The sequence below is a fragment of the Vanessa tameamea genome, chromosome 16 (assembly GCF_037043105.1).
Source record: "Vanessa tameamea isolate UH-Manoa-2023 chromosome 16, ilVanTame1 primary haplotype, whole genome shotgun sequence".
Classification (NCBI taxonomy): domain Eukaryota; kingdom Metazoa; phylum Arthropoda; class Insecta; order Lepidoptera; family Nymphalidae; genus Vanessa; species Vanessa tameamea.
Window position 1 is genome coordinate 10,827,188 of NC_087324.1, and position 26,637 is coordinate 10,853,824.

The 26,637-nt window shown below is 37.9% G+C and overlaps 2 protein-coding genes across 3 annotated transcripts in view; one reads left to right on the forward strand and one right to left on the reverse strand.

Moving 5' to 3' along the window:
- Positions 1–26,637, forward strand: part of LOC113394226 (phosphotriesterase-related protein) — a 193,339-nt gene that overhangs the window by 45,295 nt on the left and 121,407 nt on the right. The gene's annotated exons all lie outside the window — the stretch shown is intronic.
- LOC113394271 (1-phosphatidylinositol 3-phosphate 5-kinase) lies at positions 5,829–26,409 on the reverse strand. Of its 2 annotated transcripts, XM_064217273.1 has the most exons (33): positions 25,985–26,409; positions 25,703–25,871; positions 25,209–25,342; positions 24,744–24,895; positions 24,210–24,293; positions 23,431–23,573; positions 22,098–22,205; positions 21,945–22,001; positions 20,753–20,917; positions 19,970–20,090; positions 19,198–19,306; positions 18,680–18,932; positions 17,447–18,122; positions 16,643–16,793; positions 16,123–16,240; positions 15,388–15,568; positions 14,734–14,865; positions 14,080–14,170; positions 13,644–13,843; positions 13,399–13,517; positions 12,648–12,767; positions 12,329–12,421; positions 11,853–11,909; positions 11,442–11,477; positions 11,289–11,377; positions 10,475–10,590; positions 9,969–10,074; positions 9,213–9,354; positions 8,321–8,428; positions 7,662–7,781; positions 7,394–7,576; positions 7,158–7,313; positions 5,829–6,416 (listed from the first exon to the last, which is right to left on the reverse strand). In XM_064217273.1, the coding sequence occupies exons 1-33, from the start codon at positions 26,291–26,293 to the stop codon at positions 6,232–6,234; spliced, it is 4,983 nt and encodes a 1,660-aa protein (XP_064073343.1). In that variant the 5' UTR covers positions 26,294–26,409; the 3' UTR covers positions 5,829–6,231. The 2 variants fall into 2 exon arrangements, with proteins under 2 accessions (XP_064073343.1, XP_064073344.1); XM_064217274.1 differs by lacking the exon at positions 20,753–20,917 and having other exon boundaries at positions 25,985–26,408.

Here is a 26,637-nt window from a genome sequence, read left to right on the forward strand (position 1 = left end):
ACGAACCTTAGATTTACGTATACCATGCGAGTTGCTAATAGCTAATAGCGTTTTTGATTAATATATTCCTATATAAAGTGTGTACTATTACACTTAACTACTTATAACCACTTTAATTTTACTTCCAAAAAGTTCCGATAACAGATTGATGTTCAAAACGCCATTTTTTCGAAAATCCATTCATCATAGATTAATCAAGCTCTCGACCAATAATATCGCGTTAATTTGCTGTCAGATGTAGTTTTCTGTCCTCTTGTCGTTGGAATAGACTATATAGACATGTCACATGGACAGTCGTGTTATAAAGGATTCTACTCATTTAACTCAAACATATATGAACGCTACACATCTTATGTCTAGAAGAGTGATTTTTTCAAGCGTTCAATCTTTAGGAATGGGCCTGACTAATGTAATCGTTTAGAATTATCGATATTTATTTTTGTAATCGAAAATAATATAAGGTTATTATATATTTGGGCCATTTCTTAATCGTATTCGCAGTAACCTTTAAGATGTGAATGCTGAGTAAGTTGTGATGCAAAATTTTATTTAATGAACATAAATGAGACTAATTTTAGACTTTTTAAATTGGTATAGGTTGGTATTAGGGTGCAATTATGACGTCATTGAAAAAAGGTTATGTATGAAACTAAATAAATGATGTGTCCTTTGTGACATCACTAATTGTTGTTTGAAGTCATATTGAATAAACGTCTTGTGACGTCATTCAATGCAAAGTCATTCGTCTTAACGGTTTTTATATTTGACTAATCGACTATGTAACTATTTATTATATATAATACATATTATTCATTATATAAACGTTACAATTGTATTAATACAACGGAAGGTAACTCAGAAGTTGATTTTAGAATAGAAACTAAACATGCTCTTTGTAAAGATGGGGTTACATTTTTTCGAAAGATTGTCGCATTTGTCGCAAGTTATTTTGGCGTATCTTTATTTATTTATAGCGCAGCTAAAGATTCTCAGACGTCCACGCTACATTTTTACAATGAAATGATGTTACATATGTATTTCTTCTGATTGACGTAGGTTATAATTTATGACGTCAAACGCAATCGAAAATGGCGGAGGGTCGCAATAGTGTAAGAGCTTTTATAACTGTGTATATGCATCTACGAAATCTTAGTCATTTATAGTTACTTCTGAGACCACACTAAGGTAATATTTAAAGCTTTTTAATACAATAATATATACAATATTTTGACAAATATGTTACAGTCGAAGCAGTTTATTATTATTTTTTATTAAAGAGGTAGGCAGGTGGACCATCTTATGGTAAGTGATCAACATCGCATTAATCAATGCGAGCATAGGCATATATATTTTTTTTCTATGTATCTGTACCCTAAGTCGTGGCTACACCAATGTTTCTTATCCAGTAACTCGATTATTAACATCATTCATCCTTAGTCTGATCCAAACTTAAGAGTTTTGAAAACGGTTGTTATTCAATGAAACGATAACGATTCTATATAGTTAGTGATGTCCTAGCGGTAAAAGGTTCTAGGCATAAAAAAGGCGCGAAAATCCCATCGAAAAAAATGGCGCCTTTTGTCAAATATGGATTTTCTTGTTTATTGTTGCTAAATTGAACTAAATAAACTGGATTCAGTATATTCATGAGCTCGGAACGACTGTATTGAATATACTTATTCCTTGACTATTAATTTAAATAATAATAATGAATATTAATTAAAATTGTATTTTCAAATAAAATATTGTTCATTTTTAATTTTCTTACTAAACTTACCATATGCAATATTTTCTATATTTTAGAGTCTTGAAGTACTATAATCGTTTTAAAAATAAGCTTTGTATAGTATGACTGAGAGCAGGTTGTGTACAATTGTACAGATTAATTTATTTTGTATGTGAATGTACGTAAAGTAAATTGTAACGTGTGAAATGAACAATCGGATTTGGCAACGATTTAATTATCGATATTACTGACAATCAAATGTATCATATATTTCGTCTACAAAATGTGTAGTAACCATAGACTTAAGAACCATAGAAAGGACTGAGAACTTCGCTGAAGTTGGTTGTTGGTTGAAGGAAGTTGAGAACCCAGACGCCTGGTCTGGTTAATCAGCGTGGAAAGAGTGAGAGGTGTAATCATTGTGCGACCGATAATATTATTCGCATACGTCATGTCGTTTATGACGAACTAGAAAAAAGAGAAAAGTTAGAATCTCTAGACCAGTGGCTCTAAACCATCGGTCCATAGACAATATTTTTTAATGGTAACTTTAGTCAAAAATGTTACGATAACGCTTTTATTGACGTTCGCTGGACGATTTGTGTTTTGTTTTTAATTTTTCAGCAACTAAAGAGTGGTGTATTTGCGAGGATAATGTTCAGTCTATTCTTCAATTGTGTCTATGGTTCTAGCACATCTGATATAAATCATTAATACATCTATGTAAGTTTAGATAACTAAAAATGAGAATTTCTAAAATATTAGCATGTGGCTTTTGTTTCAAATGTGAAATAATTAGGAAAAGTAAACCCTAAATTGATAGAATCGTATTACCGTCGGTACTGTGTTTAATCGGGTTACCATTAACCATTAATCGTTCATTAAAGAGAGCAAGGACAAATTGTTCGAAATTATACTTAATATTGTATTATAAATCAAAACTTGTAAATAAAATCATACATTTTAATGTAAATTCGTATGAAATAATGATTCACAATTATTTTTAATTGATAACTTGGAGCAGCATTTGACTGCGGCGCATATCTTAAACCTAACTTGTAAAGGAGGCTATCGAATAATATTTAAGAGCCACATGCATAAACACTATTGTAATATTTACCGTTTAATTAAAATGATTCATTTTTTAATTTAGTACGTTTTTTTTTTGTATTTTACTCCAATCGTGAGCTATATTTAAAATTTCAAGGTTAACTCACCGTCGAATAAGAAAAAAATCTATTGTATAATTTCACCGTCATGAACATTGCCCCAAGAGATTTAATTAAAACGTGGTAGACACAATTGTATTGATTGTCTTTAGAGAAATAATATAGCAGTCTGAGATCATCCTCTGTTAGAAACACTAGTGGCAATACTGTCTAAAATAATTTTGACTAATTCTCTAAGAGTCTCCGTTTTCTGTGAGATTTGTATTATACGAGCATTGTGATCCCTTGTACTGAGACAGACTTGATACGCATACGTAAATAAAACTAACCTAAACAATATCTTTAGTCAAGAGTGCTTTTAACTAAATGGTAATAATTGTGATCAATACAATTATTACCATTTAGTTAAAACTTAACTTAACTTGTTTTGTTCTGTTGACAAATTTGACAACACCAAAAGAACTTTCCTTTTTAATCTCACACATGAAAAAGTGTAGTATGTTTTAGTCTTCTCAAAAAAATTTTGAAAATTTATACATAAATTTATTAGCACCAGTATCTTCAATCAACATTTTTTAATAATTAATATTTTGTTATAACATAAAACCGGTACCCGATCAAATATCCAGTTCATCTGTAGTTTAAATCGATTGCAACTAATTGGTATTTTTTTTATTTTATTATGTTTAATACGTATTACGTCATATCAGTTCGTGATCATCGTCAGTCTCTTGTGAAAAAAATTATACAAGCGTATTTGTTATGTGGAATGGTAAATTTTGTAAATATATTATGATTGTTTTATTTAAGTTCCTTAAATATTTATAAAATTTGACGAATGTAAAATAATATAAAACTTCAAACCAGACTTCATAAAGTTAAGTATTCATTTTGATTTTTAACCATTAGAGGTAGATTTCACCACGATACCCAATACAGCCAGCGATTTCCAGCTAGCCAGACTTTCTTTAGAATAACAGATAATTAATAACATTTTTTCACATTACATATTAAGTTCCTTAAATTGGTATTGAATACATTAGTCCCATTGACAAATTTCAGATTCCTCGATGCAATTTATGTTTATATTCAAATGAAATATTGGTAATTGACGTTTAAGATAAATTATCTGTTGTCGATAAAAGTTACGTACTTTGTATGCTGGTTCCATAAAATATCGGTTGATTGAAAAAATATTATTGTTTTATGAGACATAAAGTATAACTTATGTGAGCGTGATGGAAACAAATAAAATTAATTTTAAATTGTGGTGTTTTATTCAAAATAAATATTTAATTATCAATCCTTGGTAACGTGTTAAGTATTTTCGTAAATTTAGAAAAAAAAAAGAATTAAAATATATATTACAAAAAAAATGTCACGTAAGTTACTGCTGATTTTTCAATACATTAAAAATAATCTTATCAAGGTAATTTTGTGACATACCTAACTGAGGAGTTTGATCTTATTTTGGGATACAACATAAGAATGTTGTATGCCAAAATTCTAGCTAAAATATTCAAAATATTAGCCCACGGAGGCGCGTTAAATTATTATCTACATGCATTGTATAGTCTAAGAGCCAGTGATCGGCAGACTTTCGGTATAGTAGCAAACTCCATATTACTGCCAAGTATACTGCTTCACCTGCTGTTGGGGAAATGGAGGTTCACTATTCCCATCGAGGGTTCCTTTGAGCGCGACATGCTGCGATCACGTTTTGAAAGTCACATGTTTATGTTTTTCGACTCCTTGGCGCGCTAAAAGGAACCCTCGATGGGAATATTGAACCTCCATTTCCCCAACAGCAGGTGACTCAAACTCAAAATTCCTTTATTCAACATTGTAGTCACTTACTTATTGATGGTCAAATTAAACACTACCACCGGTTCGGAAAAAGGAACACCCTGACCTGAGAAGAATCGGCGAAAGAAACTCAACGGGTCTTTTTTTTTTTGAAGGTGAAGCAGTATACCTGGCAGTAATATGGAGCATGCTACTATACCGTAAGTCTGCCGATCACTGGCTCTCAGTCTAGTATGATTAGGAGACGCTCGTTTACAAAATGTCTCAGTGAGCCTGAGACGACTATAAGACTGCAGAAAATACAAATTAGATATCTGTAAAGGTTATTTTATTAAAAATTAATTAATTTATCGTTGACGGTCGCCCCTCCATGAGTGAATTTTTTGTTGTTATTTTCACAGGCTCCCAAAAGAGTTTAAAATATATAAATTATATATGTAACCAACCTAGAGTATTTTTACATGATTAAAAATTTAGAAACTAATTACAAGGTAAATAAAACAATAAAAATTCAAGCAAATAATAATTTATTGAATTTTTCTATCACATTAAATAATACTTTATAAATTCGAATAACGTTACTTAAAACGAAATATCGAGAAGGAATGTAAATCATTGATTACCTAATTTAATGAGTAGAAAATAAGCTTGCAACATGCAATCGATGAAAATAAATTCGAAAATCATAAAATAATAAATTATTATTATCATAAACCTACTTTTTATGACTGTATACTTAAGTATGATTTCGTGAAATGGTAAACATATATATAAAAAATTAAAACCAGTTTAATTTTATGGTGTGGTACTTACAAAAAAAAAGACAGCATTTTCTTTATATTTGATGTGTTTTTTCTTTTGTTTGCTTTGTCTATTGACGAGACCCACAGTATTTTACGGAATTGCTATAGTCTTGTTATGTATATTTATATTTAAAGGTTTTGTCATGTTGTATTCAATTTTGTTGTTATATAAAAGGGCACCAAATTGACCCTTGAGAAAAAAAAACACTTATTTCTCTAAACCATGCCACTGGAGGTCTCTTAATCTTTTTCTTCTTTTAAATTGACTTTGGTGATTTAATAAGGATTTTTTTTTATGTATTAATAAATAATATTAAATTTATTTTAAAAATGAATTATGCTATTATTTCTTATGTTGGGACCACTGTGAAGTCATAGTAGTAACATAAGCGTTACCCCACACTAAGGTAAATTTCTAATCATGCACGCGCGTCTTGATCACTGTGACCACTTAAGTAATTAAATTACGAATAATTACTTCTGATTACATTACAAAAGTAGCACGTTAAGTTTCTACACTAATAAAGGGATAACTAACGGTAACTCAATAATTAAACTTTAGTGTGGTCCCAGCATTACAGAACGACGATTATGAAATATTGAAATCCAAATATCGGCCTTCCGATTAAATAGAGATTTCAATAAATCTAACGAAATTTACGATATAATTATATTCTCTTTTAGTTGAACATAAGTAGATCTAGCTGATCGAAGTGACGGCAGTCTCCTAGATGCGGTCGGGCGCATAGAGCGGCTCCCAGTGCGCCGGACAGTGCAGGAAGTACTTGCGACACGCTGTGCAGAACCGGCGCCGATACTGCTCTGGCGAGACTACGGTAGGCTGACCGGATCCCAGGTTCTTCTTCACGAGATGTTCCAGTTTCTTATCCCACGTGAACGTGCGGATGTAATCTATCGGTCGGTGTGTGAGTGATAACGATTGACAAATCTTATTACAGGCCGTTGTGTAAGATTTTTTTTGAGCATGTTTGAGAGTTAATGGTCTGTGCAACTATGGCCTTATAATTAAACACTATTTATTATTTATTTACTATTTCGGTTTCGCTCCGTGACAGTGGGAATCGTTGTCTTTAAGAAACATGTCGGTCACTCTTTTGTGAAAAAAAGTGATTTATTTTAAATGTATGATTCTGATCAAGTGTTAAATCGTTTCATTAGAATCATACTTGATGAACTGGATGGTGGATGGGGATTTAATAGAATACTCGCTTTTTTCAAAATGACGGGAATTTGGGAAGTAGAAATCAGTGTGAAAAAAATATATTTGGCGAAGAAATTTTGGTGTGAATAAATTTTACCAAATTGTCAGCGCGTAACGTAACGGTAAAGTGACAACGAGTGTAAATGAACGAAACGTGCAACTCTTTTCCAATAGCTTGGCTTGTCAAGACAAAGGGCTCCGTGTTTGTAAACATGGAGTTGAACACGATTGAACGATTTTAAAGGAAACCGTACTGACGATCAGGCAGAAAATTGATGGTTTCTAGATGCGCTAAGAGCTTACGTGACTGCGATGGGTCTAGAATAGTCGACCGGGTCTATATCTTTTCAGTTTTGAGAGCAAAGGGTACCCCGGAAGTTCGCTAATGGAAGCGAAACCGAGACAGTGCGACGACAAGAGCAGCGGCTCACCGATGACGCCCAGCACCAGCGTGCGCCCGTGCAGGCCCAGCAGCAGCGAGTAGTCCATGACGCCGTGGGCCGCCAGGAAGCGCGTGTCGCGCTCCACGCCCGCCCACAGCGCACGCGCGCCCAGCCCGCCCACGAACAGCTGCTGGTCCCAGCGCACTGCCGGAGCGGCCGGAGCGGTCAGAGCGGTCGGAGCGGTCGGAGCGGACGGAGCGGGACGCACGGGGGGGGGCACTTACTGCGCAGCAGGTGGTCGTCCAGCAGCACGGCGGTGGCGGCGGGCTGGTGCGCGGCGGGCATGCGCGGGCGGGCGGCGCCCTTGAGGTCGAAGCGCTGCGCCACGGGGTGCCCGTACCACACGTGCTCCGTCACCAGCACGCCGCTGCCGGCGCCGCCCACGCTGAACACGCCCAGGATGCGCGCTGCGGGCACCAGGGGAGTCACTTCCGGCCGAGTGTCGGCAGCTAGCGACGTGCGCCGTGTAGTGTTGATACAATATTCCCTCACCGAGTAAGCTTGGCAACTTTTTCTGGCGACAGTTGGTCACGTAGTTGAAGTAGTGCGGCGCGAATTCGAGAAACTGCTGCCACTCCGGCTTGGTCATCTCCTTCAGGACGTATCGGTCATCTGCAAAGAATGTACTCATTATTAAACAAGACCCCTGGTGACTGTTTAGATTAGAGACGCAAAAATTGCTTTCGTTTCATCAAAAATATGTCAATAAAACAAACTTAACAAATATAATCTAATTTGTACTTTTTTTGCTGTCATTACTTTTAATCGTGTATTGCACACAGACATCTTGTAAACACGAGCGTCGCTCACACATACTAATGCACGCCGATAGTAATTTAAAGAGGGACGCGCCTTCGTGAGTGATTCTATAGGAATTAGGTTTACGTTACCCTTATAGGTTTCCAATGTGAAGAGCATATACCAGATTTCAGAGGGCATATGTTCATAGAGTAAACTTCTTAAGCACCAGTGGTGGAATATGATCCGATCAGAGAACTATTAAATTCTATACTATGATATTATAATGGAATTCTGAGTCATTACAGAAATTTATCGTTACGTTCGTTGGTCCGTGGAAAACGCATCTACCATCAAGATAATATTATATAAAATAAATATCCTATAAAATTGTTCTAAAATAAGATTCAAACCTTTAGTTTTGTTAAACGTAGACCCCGATTTGCCGCCTCTGGCCGCCCACGGCACGCAGTGTGCGAGCGACCTTATGAACCCTTCTTCGATTTCACATAATCCTTTATCTGAAACAAATTGATATATTAATGACAAGACGTGTCCCGCGATTTTACCTGTACTATAGTAAGAAAAAGTCCCTAAACTTAAAAATATTAACGGATATTTCAGTACTTTTATGTAACGCATTTTGTCTAATCACAGAATATGTTTGAAAATTAGAATTAGTTTTAAGTTAAGTAACTTATTTATAAACATAAAAAAACCAGCAGGATATATACATCCAATATTTTAATACGCGCAACTGATTTTGTGAGAGACAGACTAGGTAGGATTTGTACAAACCGTCTGGGTAGGTACCATTCTACCGCCAAGCAATAGAATACTTGGTATTGTTATGATCCAGTGTGAAGGGTGAGTGAGTTAGTGTAACTACAGGCAGAAGGGACATAACGTCTCAGTTCCCAAGTTAATGTCGCATTGACGAAAGAAATTGTTAGAATTTCTTAAGGCGCCAGGGCCAGGGCCCCCGTTCTGAAAGGGCCCCGAAGTACCAACAAAAAAAGCTATTAACGATATTAAAAGTAGAAAGACGTGCTCTTCATTATAGATATCCTATAAAATAGCCATAAGATTGTACAAACATTTAGATTCCTACGAATTTAAAATTTAAAAATTCGAAAATTACCGCACCGTCTATTTGAAACTATACTTAAGGCCTCGCCATAAGCAAATTATTTGAACATGGTAGTAAACATCTACCAAATGGGCCCCAAATTCATGGGTGCCCAAAAGCCCCAGCATAGCCTGGGACGGTTCTGTATACATGTGAGTTGGGATGATTGCACTAACTGTCCTTGTCTTTGAGGTCCTCACAGCACTTCCCCTCCTCCCAGTACTGTTTATTCTCCTCGTTGTAATCGAGGGGCGCCAGCAACATGTGCCTCAACTTATGGAACTGGGACGCGTAGTACACCCGACAGAGAAGACCATCCTGCAATGAAAGTATAATTAATGAATTAAACAAAATATTTGAATAAGATTAAAATATCAATCATGAAAATTAATGATGTATATATTCAGCCTTGTGTCTTCAGTCAAAATGTTTAATTCTTAAAATTCATTCGTCCTTTATTCCTTGGTCGAGTTGCATATAAAAATGGGATTGTTTTTTGTCAGTTTCAGAACAAATAGAGACTGAGCGATTTATCGAATATTTGGCAGAGAATTTGAACAGTTATTTGAAATTGTATTTTTATAATATATATATGTCGAAGATGGTCATGAATATGGTAGCAAAACGAAGCGCGGCGCGATTCCCGCGAGGTGGCAGCTCCATCGAGAGTACGTCAGAACGCGGCTGACATCGTGCAGCGCCGGAGCCGACCCGCAGGAGGCGCACAGAGACGACAGGCCGTTAATATTCTGCCTTCGTAGAGATCAGCACCTCATTCGCTTCGTTTGCCAAGTGATACGCCCCTATGATGTCTGACTATATATCTGACCTCATTTATTAGAATGATAATGGTGTATCTGTCAGTGTGTGTTCTTTTGTTGAGTGAGGAACGACCTTCATTTTAGAAATAATCAAATATCACCAAGGAATACCTTCAGTAAGACTTCGATGTGCTCGTTCGCTTTCGCTTTAGTCTTGTCTGCTTCGCCTTTCTCTTTGCCAGTTGAGTTCTCACCATCGTCGCAGTCGCTTTGACTTCTACAATTAATAGAATATTTTTTGTCATTTTTGGATTAGGCTGTTCGATATTTGCTTAAAGAAGAGATACATCATTGAGACAGTTTTATTCGTTTTATTTATAATATAATATTCTCAAAACAATTTTGAGAGGACTGAAAATAGAGTCATCTCTTTCCAACATGTGGAGTTGAAAAGTATTTTATTCCTCAACAGTTATTCGTTTCAATCAGTTCCAATATAATATGTAATTATTATATTTTAAATAGTTAAGATTTTGTATAGCATTGTCATAACGCTCGTAAAGTGTGCACTGTGCACTGAGCGTCATAAGCCAGCCCCATCCCGATTTATTTAGGGCGATGTGCAAGCTGAATCGCTAGCCAGCTTGATTACTTTTCTTAGAATTAGCCTGGAGCACCTGTGCTGCAGCGAGCGCTGGTAGGTGGGCGAGGCGAGCGCGGCGGCGATGACGGAGCCCACGTCGCCCGCGCGCACCGACACCACCACCAGCCCGCTCGACACGATGATGCCCTCCTGCACACGCACACGACTCACCACCACTGGTACACCACCCGGTACTCGGGGCCGGGCTCGCCGCTCGGCATTGGAGGTCGGCAAAGCTTTGACCGCTCTTAATTAGAGGTGAATATCACCTCGAAACTTGGGCGCCATAAAAGTAATAAATAAATAATTTGAAGTTCAAATTTCAAACGTTTCAATATCTGAGAGATATTGCATCATTAAGTATTACTACGAGTCCAAGGGTATTCCAGCATAATTAACTACAAATTAAAACAAATATTAACTTTCTCGAATAGAACGCATACATAAATTGGTCGAAGCTATCTCTTGTAGCAATGCGCCTGTACATTCATTCAGTCATTCAACGCAGTGTTAAATCGCCCGCAAAAAAACAGTTTAAAAACATTTTAGTTTATTTGCTTGTTAATCGGTGACAGAAAAGGACATTTGTATGAATATGAGTCCGATTTTTACTAATAACATCGAAACGATTCGGCATTTTATTGGATCGTTAGGCGACACACGCCGTGCCCTCAAGGCGTATCCCCCAATATCCACGCATGCAAGAATTACTCCGCGAAAAGTATCCACTATTCTTAAATACACGGATTTACTTGTTTCCGATGAAAGAGATGACCTGTTTGTGCAGCGGGACATTGGCATACTGTTAAGTTAATAAATACATTGATTAGTACGTAAGTATTCGTTACCTGATTGGATGGATGATTGTTGGAGAGAAGCTGCGACAGTATTTGTTTGACGGTCTTTTTATCTCCCCGTTCTTCGTCTTCCTCGGTACCTGCATCACGTTGTATGTCGATTAAAAGAGTCTTAAACACACACACATATAATTCTTTACTCACCGGCATGTTCCTTATCCGAATCTTTTAGTAGATTTTCTGCAAATATAACTAATATATTAATTTTAATTGTTATAAAGCGAATTCAGATGAAATTACACATATAATTATTTTCAGGACAATGTAATCGAATTTATTTTTAAGTACTGACGGCAGAAAATTAGACAAAATATTTTAACATCACTATTAGTGAATTGGAGTATGTTGGAATAAGTTCCAAGCTTTCTATTGTGGAAGAGAGAAAAAAGTTACATATATATGAGAGATATTTATGGGTTATTTTTGTTGTATTTTTGTTTAATTTTTTTCCTAACAGTACACGATGTATGATAGAACTTAAATTGTATAAAAATAAGTTCGTACATATATTTTTTTGCAAATCTTTATTAATTTAATATTATAAGCTCTCCTTACCTGCAACATCGTTGCTAGAAGTTTCTGTCGTTTCCTCTAAATCCGGTTTCTCTTCCACTGTATTTGGAATACACAAAATTATGTTATCATACTAAATTTATAAATGATATATTTTTTGGCAGAGAAGAATAGAGATTTCAACGTCTCACGGGCGTCACGTTATGAACCGACTGCGGGAAAATGTCGTGTTTAGCGCTTCCATCAAAACTATCAGCAGTGATACAGATTCTGAAACGAATGGGTAGAAGAGCAGCGTACCTCTAAGTCTTCTCTATGAGAGGAGAAATAGTATTACTCAGCAATGAAACATTTACGGATACATTACATTAAAAAGCAGTCGTACTGCACTTGGTGGAAGGGATTTGTGTAATCACAAGCACAGGGGACATAACATCTCCGTTCCCAAGCCGGTACATCGATGCAAGGAATGGTGAATATTCGTATGGGCCCCACTCACCACCAGGGGCCCTCCTCACCTAGGTCGGCGGCCCGCGGGCGGTGCGCGTCCCGCAGCATCTTCTCGGCCGACACCACGCAGTCCTGCACGCCCCACAGCTTGCGCACGCGCTCTGCGCACGCACACACACACATTTCCTTTTACGTGATGACAGTCGAATTTAGATGAATTTCATTGCAACGTTTTTATGCAACGCAACATTGTACCAGCGACTAAATATTATTGTACCTTAAAATGTATTAAGTTATTTTTACTTAAAGCGCTTACGAGCTAAAGTCACATCATTTACAAATTATTAAAAAATAACAATTCATAAGTAATCACGGCCCTTGGGTTACCTGCCAGCGAGGTGTGCTCGTGTGTGGTGAGTGCGAGATGTACTTGCTCCATGTGCAGCTTGAACGATGCGTACGCTTTCTCGCTCTCGGGGTCCGTCGCGTTGCTGAACGTCTCGTGACCTGCTCGACAGCACCATATGAAATATAATGGCTTCTACTTGCTGGTAGAGCTTTATACAAGCCCGTCTGGGTAGATACCACCCACTCGTCAGATATTGTACCGCTAAACAGCAGTACTCATTATTATTGTGATCCGATTTGAAAGGTTGAGCCAGTGTAATTACAGGCACAAGGATAATAATATCTTAGTTACCAAGGTTGTGTGCGTGTGTGTGTGTGTGTAAGGAATGGTTAATATTTCTAACAGCGCCATTGTCTATGGGCGGTGGTGACCACTTACCATCAGATAGCCGATTTGCTCTTCGGTAATCCTATACAATAAAAAAGTGTCTAATAAAACACACTTAGTATTTTCTGATCTGTAGTATTTTTTTTAAACTACGACTTCTTGAACAACATTGTTGGACATAAACTTCCTCTTCTTTTGAGAACATTTCGAGCTCATTCCATAACGTTGCTCCAATATTGATGGATAACGCAGAATATTATTTAACACATGCAGGTTCCCTCGCGATGTTTTCTTTAGCCACCGAGCGCGAGTGATATGTTACTTATATAATTATTATAATTCATAAATGACTCATTAATGTAATAAAATATAATTTCGAGTACAAGCGGCTACGTATGGCACCTCGGAGCATGAGATCGTTGAGCTGGGCGATGAGCGCTTCCCGCATCTGCCTCGTGTCGTAGTTGATGGCGATCACTTCCGGCGGCAGCTGCACCTCGTACGTCGAGATCTTGTCGTACCTGCGGCGGGCGAACCGCTTTACTATACGAACGTATGTATGATACGTGATCTTTGCTGTGATTTCGCCGTGCCGTTTCGGCGTTCGAGGGCGAAACGGGGCGAGAGCGGCGGAAGGCGGCACCGACCGGAAGCAGGCGGTGGTGAGGCGGCTGACGAAGGCGTGCGAGTGCGCGCGCAGCGGGTGCGCGCACAGCGAGCGCGCGTACCGCGGCGCGGCCAGGCGCGTGCGCACGTACTGCGCCAGCGACACGCGCAGCGCCGCGCGCGACAGCCGCGCGCCGCGCGACGCGCCGCCGCAGCGCGAGCAGCGCGACCAGAACGTCACCTGCGACGTCACCTCGCGACAGTGTTAAAAGGTTCCGAAAGGAGATTCTGCCGACAGGAACCGGCAGGAAACTCGGTTTAATTATAGCCTATGTCGTTTTATATATAAATATTATATCCACGCTTTTTTGTCTTTAATGTAATCTTGTATTGAGTAATATGCCTTATTTGAAAATGGTTTTATCATATTAGCTGTAATAGGCCAAGTTAAAATATAATGTTTAATAATCAACTCACGTGCTTACTCTGTTCCTCCTTAGCTTTATCTACGTTGCTGTGTCCGATCGTGTTACAAGTTATCGTTATACAGACGTCCTCGTGCACAAATCTGTCACAACATTACAAATCCGCTGTAAGAATATTGATAAAGGAAGTTCCTGGTCATTAACTTATCGAAGGAGATCGGAGGTCTATGAAATTGTCTACTGCCGTACAGTTTGAAACGTAGGTAAGTCACTATAATTAAAATTTTAAACGTAAATTTAATATATAAATGAAATAAATTTAATAAATGGAGAGGGGCGTCGGTGTTTCTATTCTCTTATACAGGATGTCCCAGAAATCCGGCAATGGGCGATACGCCAATTGATGGGGGTTATCAGAAAAATAAGAAGAAAAAAAATAATTAGCATTTTTAAAAAATTCGAAAAATTGACAAAGAACCGAATTGTGAAAGACAACTGAGAAATTTTTGTATCGATTTTAGATTACAATTTATAAAACGGTTATTCAGGGACCCGTTACATAAATGAAATCAAAACATGGTCAAGATTCGTGGTCACAAAGCTTGAAAGACTGGCACAGAAATCCGAAGATAGTTTTATGAATATTATTATACTATTATATTAAATCAATAGAGTTTAAAATACAAATATAATAAATTCCACTAACTTCCTGACGTGCTGGTTCATCGGTATGTGACAATTAGCCGAAGGGCACTTGTGGTCACCGTTGAAGCAGTACTTCTCCAAGAAAGCGCCCAGCGATATGTCATTCCGGCCGTACATTTCCATCGTCACAATCCTTTAACAAGTAAACAAAAATAAATATAACTCATATAACTTAGAACACTGAACAAAAATTTTAGCTCAAAATTACATCAATTCGACCTTGAAATGATATTCTCAGTGCAACTTAAAAAATTTTACTTAGTGTACAACTATATTTTTTTTAAAAATCACTTACAATTCCCTTTGTCACTTGTTAACACTTCACCTTCACTTCACCACCTTCATACACATTTTCAATCTCAAGGGTGACCACCAACTATGCAGAACATATTATAGTACACAAATGTGCACAACAGTTCAGGCACAAATTCCTGACTCCGGCTTGTTACTTGGAATTTTTCGATGGAACTAACCAATAACTTCTTATCAGCCCCAACCCAGGACCTTCAGGGTTCAAACTCTAGGTTGATCTAGTGGCTAACTAGCACCAGATCAACGAGGCAGTCAGTTTCCTTATACATATTTATATAATTTCTAGATCGAAGGACTAAAAAATTGTTAAAATGTTCTTAAAAAGGTTTGATATGACATTAACCAGGGATTAACGCAGAAGTCGGGCACGTTGGGCGACTTGCTACTGTAACTGTACAGCAGCAGGCTCAGGCGCTGGTGGTTCTCAGGGGACAGCGGATCCAGTGGCTCTGGCTCGGTAGGCTTGCTCGACTCTACCGCTTCTATCTTCTTCACCACGGACGGATTGTATCTGGGGCATCCCGCTGCAGAGAAAAATGTTTGAGTTACTTACAGATAACTAGCGAGCCGGTCCGGCTTCGCGCGGGTGCAATTTGTTAATAAACAAAATTATATGATATAAATTTTTTTTTACCATCCAGGAATAACTTTGCTATAAATATTTTTTGGAATTTGATCATTAGGTCCCTATACATAAAGATTTTTAATATATGCTGTATGGTCCGTACAATTTAGGTTATAGGGTGAGAATAGGGCCGTTAATATCCTAAAAGTATTTGTTTTTATAATTGCACAAATTATATGACCACGTAAGTTTTAAACCATCTGCCTAGTATTAAGCCTCTAGCGAAACTATTCTTCATGATGTTTGGCGTCAGGCAAGTATCCTCATATACCAAATCCTCTTTACGCAATACATACCATCTAACTAAATCACAGACAAATTATGACATACATGTAGAAACCATATTAATATATTAAACATAATAAAAAATTGCTAAATTAAACCTTGGAAATTATTTGAACAAAAAAATTACAGAAAATTTGCAAATAGTGATCTATGCCCGCGTTTACATACGTTTATGGGTATCGGCCGCCACCCGACAGCCCGTGGCCCGGAAGTGCGCGAGGGATGCTCTCAGCGCGGGGTCGTCTGCAGGCGCTGTTATTGGTCGGTCGATGAAGGGATGGTTCGCCTGTACAAAATTATCACAAATTGCTGTTAATTATACAGCACCAGCCACTAGTCCTGACTTCGCCGCTGACACTATTGGCCGCATATTTTCTGTCAACTTTAACAATCATCATCGTATTTCCAATATCCATAAACAATAGTGAACTAAACCTACCCCATGAATCACCCCATCGATTAATGAAAACCGAATCAAAATCCTTTTGGTAGTTTTTGAGTTTATCGCGGACAGACGCGGCGGGAGGACTTTGATATATGTAGAGGCGGCATCGGGGTGTGCCCGGCAAGCGAGAGGGCCGACGGGGAAAATGCCAGCCGTATATTTAAAATGAAGCAAAGTTACGTCCGCTAAAGATGTCATAAATAGAATAGCGGCCGTCTGTCGGAGGTAGCGCTAGCGGCGCACCGGCGGGGCGCGGGGGCGGGCGCGCGGGGCGGGCGCGGGCGCGCGGGGCGCGGGCGCGGCGGGCGGCGCGCGCGCGGGCAGCAGGCGCAGCGTGGGCGCCGGGATCACGATGTTGGGGGACATGGACAGCACCACGTCGTCCGTGCACCATCTGCGGGGACACCACCCTGAGGGTTACTGTGCGCGTGAGCGTTTACGTCGAACTCGTTTTACTTCTCCTCGGTGGTATGGCTTTGTGCAAGCCCGGCTGGGTAGGTCCTACCCACTCAGCATATATTTTACCGCTAAATAGTACTCAGTATTGTTGTGTTCCGGCTTGAAGGGTGAGGGAGCCAGTGTAACTACAGGCACGAGGGATACAACATCTTAGTTCTTAAGGTTGACGGCCCATGGGCGATGTAAATAGTGTTGACCGCTTACCGCCAGGTGGCCCATTTGCCCGGCCTGCCGATATCTGCGGCCACCTAAATTATTCTTATTATACTTATTTGTTTATATATAACTGTAATTACATAAAATTTGTCTACTATGTCCTTAGCGTTATTTTCCTTTTATAAGGTCTTGCGGTTCTTATAATAATTTAATGCTATAAATTTAGAATAATATTTTTTTGTACTTTCAATTACAATTCATTACAATATTGATCTAAACTCGGCTCGATTTTGATGACTTAAATACAGAATATGCTTTATACATAAAATATTAAAGTCACTAACGAGATACGGAACCCGTACTTCGAAAAACAATAACAATTTAAGAGCACGAAAACAAAATCGGCAACCGTACAGTTTAAATTTGACTTACCTTTCGCTATGCGTGTCCGCTTTCAACTTTGCCTCTTCCTTCGGCAGAAAAACATCATCATCTATAGACATCCTAGACTGAAGGGGATCGCTGAAATCTCTGATCGGAACACCGCAGCTTAGATTCTTATCGCTATCCGTTTTACGCGCGAACTGTTTAGATCTTTGCAACGGGTCATCTATTTCCGATTCTTTATTCGATTCGTCATCATTTGGTTCGTTTTCGTAATTCGTTTCTGTTACATTATCAGACTTTTCATGAGATTCAGTTTCGTTATTGGACGATTCAGTTACATTTTCATTAGTTTTTACTTCAGTGAGGGATTCAGCTTGAGTATTTCCGAAGATATTATCGTCCGTCTCCGATGTATCGTTACTCGACTTGCTGTCATCCTTATCGTCTTTAGGGATCAAGTCTTTTTTTAAAGTTTCGTCTGCGTCATCCGTGAGCTCGTTGGGCGTTTCGTCGTCGATAAAAGTTCCCGGCTCGGGCAACACGGCCTCTATGTCACCCCAAAACGCCTTTTCCAATTTCCAGTTGTAACAAGCCAGCAACATGAATTTGACGATTCTCTTTACGCGAATTAACTCCTGCAAGGATCCGCCTCTGAGTAGGATGCAGCATCCTAGCTGAGGTTCCGCGCAGCCCTCGAGAACCATGAGCGTCTTGCTGGAAACTGAGGAAACCGAGTCCCAGTATTATTTCAGTGACATGGCAAAATTTTTATGGAATTTAGGATTGCAATCTTTTCGGAAACAAGTGCCCGGGACATGACATAAATTTTATATTATAATGTTACTTGAAAAGGTTCGAAGGCAAATTTTTCGATTTCATACAATTTATTATAAAAAAATAAATAATAAATAAATATTGGACAACATCACATACATTACTCTGATCCCAATGTAAGTAGCTAAAGCACTTGTGTTATGGAAATCAGAAGTAACGACGGTACCACAAACACCCAGACCCGAGACGACATAGAAAACTAATAAACTTTTTCTACATCGACTCGGCCGGGAATCGAAATCAAAACCGGTGTACACACTTCTCGACCACGGAGGTCATCAAATTATTATTTAAGTTACTATTTTAGAGATACGGAGTATCAAAAATTTAACGGGTTAATTTTAAGGACCGATACATCTAATCGAAAAGGACTCGACGTCTACGTCGGACGGCCTCTCGAGGCTGTCTCGAATGCGGCGAGCGGTCATCAGGCGGCGCACTCACAGTTGCGCACGTAGAAGTTGCGGCAGGAGCCGAGGCGCGGCGCGCCGATGCGCGCGTCGATGGAGGCGACGCGGTCGGCGCGGGCGCAGCGCGCGGCGCGGGCCAGCGCGCGCTCGCGCACGGCCGTGGCCAGCGCCACGCCGCGCGCGCGCAGCGCGTCCTGCACCGCGCGCGCCGCGCCGCCGCGCACCAGCACCACGTCGGGCCGCAGCGCCGCCACGCGCGCCGCGCAGCGCGACAGGTACTCGTGCTCCTGCCGCCACGCTTTTCGTGTCCGTTACGTGTACATTTTCGACTCGAAACTCATTTGGGCTCGCTTTTTATCTAGTCAGTGCTGTTTCTATGTGAAATGTTGGGGGGCGACAAAAGTATCGACCGGTAATAAAGTTTCAGGTGAGAAATATTATTAATATATTTTTTTCGTTTGTAAGGTATTTGCAAAGAGGCATCATTTAGTGTGACAGTTAACGCTACATGGTTTCACACTTAAAGCAATGTTTCTTGGACCGTTAGTCAACCTGCATTAGAAGTGGTTCCAGGGAGGTGAGCTTTCCTTCCACTCTCTGGTACGCTATGGAACAATCTAGAAGCAGCACTGTCGGATTCGAAATCTGCTTAGGCATCCCCCTGTAATTAGTAAAACTCTTTTGACATCTAGTCTCAACACAAAACTGTATTGAACTGAATGTGTTCCAAATAAAAATTTAAAATGTATACAAATTGATGTGAAGAACTTTTACATCGACATTTTACAAGCGATTATTATCAGTTATTTCAAAGCTTTGAACGTCAGTTCAAAATAGAACTTAGTACTTAATTGTACACGTGAAATAGTCTTATACAATTAACAATATTGAAAACTAACTTCAGCATTTTATTATATATATATATATATGTCTGAATAGAAACCCCCCATTCATGAGATATTCTACCGCTGTTAATGTTGTATTTCGGTTTGAAGGGTTAGTGAGCCAGTGTTATTACAGACACAAAGGACGTAGCATCTTAGTTCCCAAGGTCAGCGGCGTATAGGCGATGTAACGGATCTAATTCATATACATATATTTCACAGCGACAATTTCTATAACAGGTGGTAACCACGTACCATCAGATGGTCCATCTGCCCGTTCGCCTACCACACTACATTATATATAAAAAAATACTTTATTTTCTCGTTTATAAATGTAAAACAATCAAAATTTGTTCTAAAAATCAACAATTAGTGATTTACTAATATATTTTTTTATTAACATAGAACAAAATCCAAAGATAAAAAAGGTTTCAACGAACCTATGGGCAACGTTCTTGGTCATGACGACTCCGGGTATGACGCAGCTATCCGTCATGTTACCGCCGGGGACTTTCTTTACTTGCACGTAGTTTCGTACGTCGATGTCATTGCTCATCATATCTACAGAGATCGGAGAAGATATATTATTAATACTCGAAACATATTGTTATATGGCGATAATGCCGTTCTGAATGATTTGGGGCATGGCGGTCATTCTTAATGGACACTAGCCAACTGCACCGGAGATTTTAGTGCACAGTTTCAGTGCATGTGCACTAAAGTTGCTGAGTGCAGCTTTGTAAGCTAGCAATGTTCTTATACAGTTATATAAAATTATTTTTGGCAGTCGATTTAACGCTCCGACGTTCATAATATAGTGATGCAAATGGAATGTATCGAAATTTCATCGATAATTTTTTTACTATTTTTTTTAATTCTAATATAATATTCTATTATTATTATAAATATAATATTTTCTAATATAATATGATTTTATATATAGTATTATTATTTATTAAAACTAAATAAGTATTTTATTGTTTCCTGCAGTTTTCATTGTATCGACACTATTCCATTAATAACCATCAATTATTTTATTAAATATTTATATTCTATTTGTTATTGTACAATTTTATTTTTTACACAAAGACAAAAAATAAAATACAAAATCTCGATAATAGTATGTAAAAATTTCTAATTTCTCCAATTTCACCTGTGTGCGTTGAATACATGTAGTCTAAAGGAAACTGCTCTACTAGTTCTGTGCACGGTGTAACACGTACCGGGCACGGTGAGGTCGGCGGCCTGCACGCACAGCGGGTACAGCGCGCCCAGCCACGCCGCCGGCAGCGCGTCGCGCGCCAGCCACTGGCGCATCAGCAGCCGCAGGTGCTCCTCGCCCGACTCCGCGATGGCGCGGCACGGCGCCTTGCCGCCTTCTCCCGCCGCTGTGGGTTTGCACGGGCGGGCTTACTTACTTACTTAAGGGGCTGAATAATTAGGTAATATGTCTTCTTCTCTCGAGTGTCAATCCAATCGTAGCAGTAAGAGAATATTCGCTGTTGAGGTCCGAGTATCTTACGAAATTGAATACGAACGAGACAACGATATGAAGCGAGACTGGGAAGCCAAGTCTTTCTCCTCGGGTTAACGCAAACGGTATACGGCATATACGGCGTATACGGCATTCTCGTTGAAGTCATATTTGTGACTGATGACTTCAATGAATCTAATTCCTAAGAAATATTTTTTACCAATAACCCTTGATTTTTATAAAATATGCTATTAACATTTAAAAAACAAATGTTACATGCTTCTAAATTATCTATCTATAATTGATAACTAACAGATTTCATTGTTAGGTATCATTCATAATTATTATAAATTATAATTATTAATTTAATTTCTGTAACGATATATCGATACAAGAGTGGAGCGTCACTATAAGATGTCATGATAGTAAATTGACATCGACCGTACATATATTATACATATTTATGTGTACTAGACGCGCTGTCCGGTACTGAGATATTCTTATTTTTAATAAATTCGGTAATTTTTGTTCAGTGGGATATTATCATTTACGTGTGCGCTCTATTTACATTATATAATTATGATTTGTCGTATATAACTAATTTATTGTTACTATTATTAAAATACATTTGTTAATAATGTATTTTCTTGTAAACAAGTTATTTGTTGATATGCCATTTCGCTTATTCTTTATTAGATATATCTAAGAGGGAGCAGCACAACTGACATGTCGACATAGATAGCAGAATATACTTAAAATAGGTATGCCCAAAGCGGAACAGATAAAAAATAAATTTAATTTAACTAATAATATTAAAAACTACTTTTACAAAAATACCGAATTGCATTGATCAATATTGTAAAACAAAACAAAACATATATATTTTATGGAAATTGTAATACATTATATAATCATAAAAAATATTCGAATTTTAAACTCACTTTCAGTATGGTCCAGCATGGGTTGTTCATCATCGCTAGATGGCGTTGATTTTTGTTCTATTGAAAAAAAAAAAAACAAAATCAAATACATTTTTATAATATAGACACCGACCACACGTCATACATTCTAGTGGCAATACTGTTAATTGTTACCTGTTTTCGTGGCCTTGATCAGCCTCGCTGAACTGTTGCCAAGATTTAGATCGAGACAATACGAAGACACGCTTTCAACGAGCCTGCTGCTGCAGTCCTCGGCATCGGCTTTAGAAAAAATGTTAAGATAAATAAACATTTTTCTACTGTCAATTACTAAGCGGTTAATCTATTTTAATAATTAAAAAAAACCTCTTGTTAGAATTTTTTTGTATTTTAAATTAATTGTAGCAATTTAAAAGTTACCGGTGAGTAAGAAGCCATCTCCATATAAAAATTAACCTTGACAAATATAATCTTAACTGTATAATAAGCATCACAAATTATATGATCTAGCGGAAAGAACTATAATGATAGGACTTATAAGACTGAAGATTTTTAAATGCTTAGATAGTACTGAATTTTAATTAATATGCTAACTTAAATTATAATTAAGGAACATGGACATGTTTTTTTTTTTATCAAATAGGTGGCAATTGAGGATATGGCACTCGGTGGAAAGTGACTACCCACATGGACATCGGCAACGCCGGGGGACTTGCAGGTGCGTTGCCGACCCTTAAGAAATGTGTTGTCTCTTTACTTGACGGTTTCCATGTCGTAACGGTTCGGAAAAACCGCCGGCGAGAGATGTTCCACAGAGTGGTGTGTGCAAGGCAGAAAATGCCATCTAGGCGGTGCGGATGAAACTTCAAATTTTAACGCAATGTACGAAGGTCAAATTCAGCAGCCGGAATTAAACCAACCAATTCCTTCAAATATTCGCCGTAAAACAGGCTGCGAAACAAGATACAGAGTGATCCAACATCTCTACGCAAAGCCAAAGGATCTAAAAAGTAGGAAAGGGATTGATGGCCGATAATTCGAGCCGCTCTACGTTGACGGTCAAATGGAACACTGGTATTGGGCTGCTTCCGCCCAGAGATAGAAACAGTACTCCATGTGAGGCCAAATTTGCGTCTTGAATCTGTAGCTGGTTGGAGGTGCTCAACCAGACGGTCGGTTTCGGCATTAACCCCAAGGTATGCAGTGTGGTACCACTAATAAATCTTATTATCAATGATCTATTCAAAGAGCTTATAATTCAATTTTTGACATCGATTCATGATAATAATTGGGTAGACGATATAAGTATAGTCAAGTGCAATGGCAGACGATGAGATAAATCAAAACAACTTTGACCTTGAATTTACATGACATCTTAATAATCTGTGGTATGCAATATAGATTCGCGAAAAATTGGCGTTTTAAATTATGGCTGTGTTGCTGTTGGAACTTTGGATGTAAAATTAAAGCGGATATAAATGGAAATTGGAATATAATATATAGCTACCCGGTGGCGGATCATTGGCTTCGCTTTCTTGTGCTAGCTGTATGGGACGATAGAGGCCGTAGTCTGCAAACTGCGCTGGTTCCGTCATGCGCTCCATGTAGCCATTGTTTAGAAGGCTCTGACATAAAACTGTCGCTTGGGCTCTGTTGAACACATCAATTTTCTTAATAAAAAAATGGCAAATAGGCCATGCTAAGTGGTCACCGCATTCCATTAAAAAGAACGAAGTATAAGAAATGTTAACCATTCATATTTACATATTCAAAGCGTCACTAAACTTGGGAACCAAGATATTGTGTCGTGTGCCTATAGTTACACATACATTTACATTAGCAGCCTGTAAATTTCCCACTGCTGGGCTCCCTTTGAGGAGAAGGTTTGGACCATATTCCACCATGCTGCTCTAATGCGGGTTGGTGGAATACACATGTGGCAGAATTTCGTTGAAATTAGACACATGCAGGTTTCCTCACGATGTTTTCCTTCACCCCCGATAGCAAGATGAACACAAATTAAGCACATGAAAATTCAGTGGTGCCTGCCTGGGTTTGAACCCCAAATCATCGGTTAAGATGCACGCATTGTAACCACTGGGCCATCTCGGCTCAATTATACAGAAAAATTAAACAAGTTAAAATCTCAATGGGTCCCAATATTAAATCTAAGGTTATCTCTCTTTCTATTAAATCTTGGTTTTTGGTTAATGGTAAAATAAATTTAAAAAAATAATTAACGAGTTAAATACAATAAATAACACAAAAAAAATTGTTACTAATCACCTGGTTTTGTGCGAAGTATTGTCAATTACCCACTGCAGGATGTCACAGCCACACCAGACATTATTGTATCGTACGAGACGAAATCTTAACATAAACAAACTTATTACTACAAAAGTAAAAAAATAAATTGTGTATTTTTTATGAAATCTGTAGGTGCAAAAGTGCCACCTGATGGTAAGTGGTCGAAACCGCCCAAAGAAAGCACTGTGAGAAATATTAGCCATCCCATATGTCACTATTGCACCACCAACCTTGGAAACTAACAAACCCTTATGCCTGTCATTACACTGGCTCACTTACTCTTCAAACTGGAACACAAGAATACTAAATATTCTTGTTTGACAGTAAAATATCTGATGAATGAGTTTCAGGTACTGAGTTGGAAAAGCTCTCCCACACAGCAAATTAAGTCCAATAATATATTGTATAGTAAAATAAAACAAATGAGTTACTTTATTTTTATTCTAAGCAATATGCAGGTAGGCTTTTGATTAATTGTACTAAATTCAATACATTACTATTTTTATAATATACCTGTGCTGTTGGGTCGGCACTGCAAAGTACAGTTGCCTGAATACATCATGTACAGATTCTCTAGTGGAGCTGCGCACTTCACAGGGCTCCTGTTCTCGGGCGAAAATGAAATCACGATTCTTGTGTTGGGCCTTGCTGTCTGGGAATTTAACCTGGAAAATGTTAAAAAAAATTAAAGAACCAAAGACAATAAAAATACACTATGCATTACCATTCATGGTAAAGATACCATTAATTTGTTTTTGTAATGTAACTGGTAAAGTGGTGCATATTGATATTGGGGGCTTGTGAGGTAAGGGTAACAAAAATGCCAGGGATACAAAAAAAACATAGGGTACCTCAACCTCACAGTCAGGCAAAGCCACGAGTCGAAACTAGTTTTCCATTAAAATAAATAATGTTTGGTTTACTTGTTGTTAGATCAAAAAATCTTGCATAATATTTATTCTTTGAATTGTTTAGTACCTGTAAACTCTCTTGTAAAGTACGAAGGTCTGGTGAAATATCTCCAGTCATGTCGTTTTCTCTCAGATATGTAAGCACCACCTTACAGCAGTATGTGCATACCCTTAAACCTCCAGCACAACCAAATATTTGACCTAGAAATATTTTTAAAGCAATGATGAATAAAATTGACCTATATTTTATTTCCTACATACAATTTTTAATGAACTTATATAAGAAGTATGATTCTTAACTTTATTATACAATAAAGTTACTACTACACATGATGTTTATATTATGCATTAATTCTTACAATGGTGATACACAAATACATAAAATAAAAGAAAATTATTGTGGGCAAAAACCACTACAGAAAAAGCCATACAATTATGCAATCATATAACATAATATATATGTGTTTATATATGGTATTTAATGATTCAAAAGTACTTATTTGATTTTTTTGTTCGAGTGGTATAACTTAGTTATAAAAAAAGTAAATTAATATTACTCACCTGGCACTCTTTGGCTGCAACAGCGTGAACAGAAGATCTGTCCACACACACGGCAATGGTGTCTTCTTCTCAAAGCACTAAATCGTGCCGCACATTCGTAGCATTCGCGCGAGATATCGTCCGGCATCCAGTAGCGAGCTAATTCTGTGTCTTCATATTTGGTGCCACCCTATAAACAATTTAAAGTTTAAGTTGGATAACATTTTAATTTAATTCTTTAAATATAATTCTTCGGAAACAAGATACAGATTGATAATTAATTAATAATTAAACGATAATTACCCCTGATCCTAAAGCAGCAAGGCCGCTGATTCGTTTCAAAATATTTGGTAAGCTCCTGCCTTCATATTCAACAACATCATTCCCGGTTTCCGTTTTAATATCTTCATATTCCTTATCGTCATTGACTTTGCCAGGTTCACTGTGTTTATCGTCACTGGGAGTTTTATTATCTTGACCATCCGCAGTTTCACTGGGTGTAAATATAGGGAATTTCCATAATTTATTTAAAAACGTTGTCACGCCACTTTGATTCGACTCAGACTCGAAACGAGGAAACTCTGTGAGCTGGGAAGTATCATACTTCTCCATATTTTAGTGCAAAATATTGCGTTAAAACTTCGCTGATTTACACTAAACAAAACATTAGTGCGATTTGCAATTGCAAATAACATTGACATTAGCAACTAGACGTTGACAGTGATTTGTTATGACGTAGGATGTTATCTATTAAATAATATAATGATAACTTTAGGTGCAAATTTAGTATGAGTACATTACTATATAAGTTTAATACTTATGTCGTGTATAAAAAATATACGTTTTAATACAAGTATACATATATTAAAAATATTTATTTGTTATAATTTGTTACATTATTACAATTACAACGTTTGTCAAGTGTAATTTTTACTCTACATATGTATGTAATGACA